Below are 4,236 nucleotides of genomic sequence, written 5' to 3'. Positions count from 1 at the left end.
TATTGAAAACGTAATATCATTAATTTTAAGATTTATCAAAATTTTTCTTCCATCAGAAGATCTGTGATAATTTATCAATTCATAAGAAAATTTTTTTCTAATCAAAATAGAAACACCCCTACTGAAAGCTGAGCTCGAAAAGCAGTGAAAACTTGAGCCCAGCCATCTGGCATTATATTGATACTCTCTTGATTCTATATAATGAGTTTCTTGTAATAAGACAATATCTATATCTAAATCTTGAAGCCAATCGTATAAAACTATTCTTTTTTCGTATGTATTTAATCCCCTTGCATTTAAGGAGAAAACACTTAATAAAGGGTTAAGCATAATTGTAAGATTTGTTCATACCAAAAATTGCGTCAGTGGGAGAAAAAAGTTCATAATAGAAAATCAAACGGTAAAGGATATTAACCTTGCTCGCTAGTGTCCGTGTCATGACCACTTGTATCGTTGATATTCTCTCGGGATCTCTTTGATGGTCCTTCCTTAAGCTGGCTAACGAAATCAGTGATTTCCTTCTGTGACGCCCGAGCAGCTTTGCGAGTCGGTTGCCTTGGGAGAGACCAGCTTCTTGGTTTGCGACGGTAGTTTTTTGCTATATCTTTGATTATAGTGCCAAGCATGTTTTTACCGGGCCAAGCTTCAGGATTTGTTTTTAGAGTAGCTGATATGTTGATACCAGTCCCCCAGAAATCGTCGTACGTGGCTTCCGCTATGATAGATTTTGGACCACATTTTTGTAGAGCTTCCTGAAAGGGTTTGATCTGAGAAGCTTTAGCATCTATAATGGTAGACATGACCTCGGTTTTCTCTTTTTCCCATGATTCGTTTTTAGAGATGCAGTCTCCGATGCGCTTTGCGTCTAATGCAGTCGTCGCTGAGCGAATTTTTTCGGCAGCCACAAGATCGCCATTACGAATCGCTTTGGTAATTTGAAAAGCGTGTTCTGCTGACCTGTGATTTTCTCCGAAAACTTTGAATTCACTCATATGGAAATTTGATAGGATGTTTTTGAAGCCCTGAAAAGCGACCACATTTTCTTGCTCTTGATAAAATTTGCACTGAGTTTCCCCAGGTTCATGTCCCGGTTTTTGTCAGACTTTACAACAGATTTCATTTTGACAGTTCCTTGTATAATGGCCAGTTTGCCAGCATTTGCGGCATTTTATTTCTTGTTTTGGTGAAAATTGACCAAAGTGGTGAATTCTGCATTTTAGGCCTGCGCAGTAGCTAGTTCGGGGAAGTGCTCTACCGTTGGTTAGTGGGACAATGTAAATGAAGCGATTTCCATTTAACGTCGAATTTTTTAACTTTTTTGTTTTTCTATATTTTTCTTTTATTTTAATAAGGTTAATAGAGGCTCTTCTGAAAATGCTTAATATATAATTTATTTTAGAATTGATCAATCCAAACTCTAAATATTTGCATTTCTAAATTTGAAGCGGGTCCAAAATGGCGGCTGTCTCCGTAAACTCCGATAAGTAGGTCAGAATTTACGGAGTCAGCCGAGCGTTTGTTTGAATGGAAGTACCATAAGGATCAAAGAAATGTGAAGGAATTGTTGGATTGTCACATCACAATTACGTTACAATTCTGTTTCGAACTAAAGTTTTAATCCGGGGTTTCCTCAAACGTCTACTATAATTGTTCTTGTCTGTATCTCAAAGTAGAAATACGACATGACTACAAGTGGAAATACGATAACTACAACCTTTTGTTTTACACCACGGAAAAACTGATCCTAAACCATGGTTATAAGTAATAGCTTTTCAAGAAACTTGCCTGACTAAAGCAATCAATATATAGTAATTATTACGTGGCAATTGTTTTTCCCCATGCAGGCTTGTGTCATATTAAATAAACAGAAAAGACAAAAATAAGAAAACCATTTTTTTTAAAGATTGTTTAATGAAGTTGAAATAAATATTTTTATTCTAAAAGATGTTGTTATTGAACATAAATGGTATCAGATTCCTTGACCGTCGCAGGACGAGACATGTTTTTTGGGCGAAACATTCCAGTCTTTTCATGAATGTGTAACTAATCGGGATAGTCCACTTTGGGGGTAATCAGGAAAATAAAACTTGTAGAAAATCTTACCTAAATCACTGCTTTAGTGTTACTTATCCATACGATATATAATAAGTACAATATGATAAATATACTTTCTCAAGCTCAATATTCAGGTTATAAGAACATACATTTTGAAATTTCATTGAAGCTATCACCATTCAATAGAAAATACATTCCAAAGGAAATGCGCGAATATTTACCCGTGACGTTTCGCGCGAAATAATGTATCGTGTCCAACCTTTCGTAGTAGACAAATGGTCTGATGCAGAAGTATATAGAAGTGCAGAAAAAGATTACATGGACATGCCTGTATATGGAAATTACATGAAATAAAAAGTTGAATACATAAAGAATAAAAGAAAGTAAACAGTATCATCAGAGAATGGCTAAAGATATGAATATGAAACTTTCTGAGGTAATAGAGCATCAAATGTAGATATGGTGATCGACCATTATTTTTCCGGTCGCAAACGGAAGTGATTTCAAAAATGTTAAATTTGCAACTTTTTGTTTTTCAATATTTTTCTCTGGGATTTACAGGGTTAATAGAGAGTGTACTAGGAGTTTTATGTATATTTTCATCTTTTTGATTGAAAAAGGCGCCAAAGCTCGCCTGGGCTTGAAAAATAGGCTCACAAGCATTCCGCAAAATTTGACAAGTTTTCTATCATATCTTTATACCTGTAAATATTTTGCTAAAACATATATAACAAAAGTTGTGCAGAATGATAAGTGCTTTCATTTGATATAAAAAAAATGGGTGACCCCTCAAGTTAGGGGCTCAGAGGGGCCAAAAGTCTTTCATCTATAACTCTTTAACGATCAATATTTTGTTATACATTAGTGAAGCAAAAATGTTTATCTTAACAATTTACAACAATATATGTTAAGATTCTGATCATATGTTACGTAATAAGGGTCACAAGGGGCCAGAATGATAAATCTTTGACGCTTTATATCTCGAAAGTGGGAAATATTTTGATAAGCAATACTGAACAAAAGATGGTCAGAATAATGTTCTAAACAATATGCACCCTTTCAGTTTTTGTCAAACGGCCCCATTAAGGACGTGGATGGGTGGCCCCTATATATTTCCATTCAGCATATTTCCACAACGAAGGGAAATCTCTGAATATTTCTTGAACAAAACGTTTTCAGAATCAGAAGACCTTTCAATTTATATCAAGAAAAAGGGGCTGACCCCTCAATCTAGGGGCTCAGAGGGGCCAAAAGCCTGTCATCTATAGCTCTTTGATAATGTATATAAATCAAAAGATTGAAATCTAATTAGGGAAGTCTATATATTATTATCTTTTAACAAGATCATGGTCAAAATCATATCTCATCTTATCGAAAAATCGGACGGAAGACCTACTTGCTGCTCGCAACGAGATCTCATCTAGTTATTATTGTTATTCTTATTTTTCCTCCCATATTTTGTGCACGCGTTTTCTCAAAAACTATTCAGTGGTTTTCAGTGGTTTTTTCAGAGATAATAGACATTATTATGAACTTTGTGCATTTGAGGAGAAAATTCAAAAAATCTCTTTCGGTTCCATATAATGGCCAATTTTCTGATTTTTAATTGGATTTTTGTCTTCCTATCTCCTCTGGAACGGCTAAAGATATGAACTGGAGACATGTCAAAGATGATAGAGCATGACTTGTAGATGTTCTGACCAATTTTTTTGTGTGTCGTCGATGCTTCCGGTCACCACCGGGAGCGAATTTCAAAACTGGATTTTTTCAACTTTTTTGTTTTTCATTATTTTTCTTTGATATAATTATGGTTGATAGAAACACTTCTAAAAATACTTAATATATATTTTGTTTTAAAATTGATAAATTCAAACTCTAGATATTTGTATTTTAAAATTTGAAGCGGGGTCAAAATGGCGGCCGTCTCCGTAAACTCCGACCTAGCTGCGCGATCACGAAGCGAGCGCTCTATCGATTGAGCTACCGTGAACGGTAGGTACTAGTATATAAAATATGCCTTCTTTTCCAAAACAGTTGAATTGACAAATGTCTTGGTGTCATGTTAAGACCCTTAAAGGACCTTCTTGTCCGAAAACCAATTTCTCGACGTGCACTGCGCACCGTTTTTGCCAAGATATGAAGTTGGTGATTACCGATGGTGGTCTGTGACGTTGCGACGGG

At 35.4% G+C, this 4,236-nt stretch overlaps 1 protein-coding gene across 1 annotated transcript; it reads right to left on the bottom strand.

The window, feature by feature from the left end:
* Positions 1-410: 410 nt before the first annotated feature.
* LOC133186538 (uncharacterized) lies at positions 411-992 on the bottom strand. Its single transcript, XM_061321770.1, has one exon. The coding sequence runs from the start codon at positions 990-992 to the stop codon at positions 411-413; it is 582 nt and encodes a 193-aa protein (XP_061177754.1).
* Between the last annotated feature and the right edge of the window lie 3,244 nt (positions 993-4,236).

This window comes from Saccostrea echinata, unplaced genomic scaffold, assembly GCF_033153115.1.
Source record: "Saccostrea echinata isolate AGI-Se365-2 ecotype Australia unplaced genomic scaffold, CSIRO_AGI_Sech_v1 ptg000014l, whole genome shotgun sequence".
In the NCBI taxonomy this organism is placed as follows: domain Eukaryota; kingdom Metazoa; phylum Mollusca; class Bivalvia; order Ostreida; family Ostreidae; genus Saccostrea; species Saccostrea echinata.
Note: the sequence above shows the minus strand (reverse complement) of the source record. Positions and strands in the feature narration are given on the sequence as shown.

What these genes read in the sequence shown, in the direction of transcription:
- LOC133186538 (XM_061321770.1), bottom strand. Translation starts at nt 992, where the DNA reads ATGAGTGAATTCAAAGTTTTCGGAGAAAATCACAGGTCAGCAGAACAC.